The 1,362-nt window shown below is 22.8% G+C and overlaps 1 protein-coding gene across 1 annotated transcript; it reads right to left on the bottom strand.

Moving 5' to 3' along the window:
* On the bottom strand, positions 1-1,291 carry PRSY57_0009400B (nucleoside diphosphate kinase, putative; the record flags this gene model as incomplete). Its single annotated transcript, XM_020114181.1, has 1 exon — positions 1-1,291. A coding segment is annotated over one exon (1,291 nt), but the record flags the coding sequence as incomplete, so codon positions are not given.
* Between the last annotated feature and the right edge of the window lie 71 nt (positions 1,292-1,362).

The following is a 1,362-nucleotide window of genomic DNA, read 5'->3' as shown; positions in this document are numbered from 1 at the left end:
CTTCTTCCTCCCTTTTTATTATCAAACAAAAGGAACATTGTATTATATCATCCTTGGACAAATAAGACGTATCAATAATATTTGAAAATCCTGTCAATATAAATTTGTAATATAATTTATTCCTCTCTAAATTTTCTTTTAATATACGTTTTATTAAATCAGCTGTTAGTTGTTTATACTTCCTTTTGGTATATTCAATTTTTTTTCCCAAAAGAGAATTTTTCTTTTCTTCTTTTGTACAGAGTTCATCAAAATTTAAATGTACATAATTTAATTTTTCAAAATATTTTATAATTTCCGACTTGGCTCTTTCCACATAATTATCTTTTTCATCTAAGAAATCAACATTGTCTTCTTTTATGTCTGGAATAATTATAATTTCCTTATTTTTATAAACATTTAACAACTTATCATCATCACATAACTTTAATGATTTATTAAAATTATTGACTTCAATAGTATCACTTCTATTCATACCTTTTTTCTTCTTCTTTTCTAAATTCAAAATATCTTCTTTCCTTTTTAATTCCTCTTCTATCTTAATATCATTTTTAATTTCTTTTTCTCTTTGTTTAATCCATTTACATAACCAAAAAACAGCTGAATTATTCATAGGCTTCTTTTCACATATTTTGCTTAAACCTTCCATAAGCACATTGCTTAATTTTATATTCCCTTCATCTTTATATATTTTATTTGTAACATTTTTACAAAATAAAAAATTCTTTATCATATCAATTGTAATCTTATCATTATATCTTTCAAAAATAAAATATTTCTTTATTAATTCATTCACCTTTTTTACATCATACACATATATAACGTCTTCACTCTTTTTTTCAATGCAAAATTTGTCTTTATCACAATTATTTATAGCAAATGAAAATTTAACATTATTCCATTTCTTATTTTCACATTTATTAATAATATCCAAATATTTTAAGTAATGCAAACATGTGTGACAATTAATACGTGACAATAGTATAATTATAAACTTACTTTCCTCTATCAAATTATTATTACCTATATTTTCTTGCAATCTTGAATGATCATTTAAATAATTTATACCATTCATATCATATATACTTTTTATTTCATCCTTCCTCATACTAACCAACTTTTCTTCCAATATGCGAAATCCATAATCATTCAAATATTCTCTTAATCTCATCAAACCATCTACTCCCAATATACTTTCCTTAATTATCATAATTCCATTCTCGTTCTTAAAATTTTCGTTTCCAAAAAATAGATCTATTTCCTTCTCTACATTATCATCCTTAGAAATATGCTAGGTATAAAATGAAGTACAAATAAAATTAAACCAAAGAAAACATCACTTAAATGATTAATACAAAATGT

The sequence above is a fragment of the Plasmodium reichenowi genome, assembly GCF_001601855.1.
Source record: "Plasmodium reichenowi strain SY57 chromosome Unknown, whole genome shotgun sequence".
In the NCBI taxonomy this organism is placed as follows: Eukaryota; Apicomplexa; class Aconoidasida; order Haemosporida; family Plasmodiidae; genus Plasmodium; species Plasmodium reichenowi.
The sequence above is the reverse complement of the archived record's forward strand: the minus strand, read 5'-3'. Positions and strand labels throughout refer to the sequence as shown.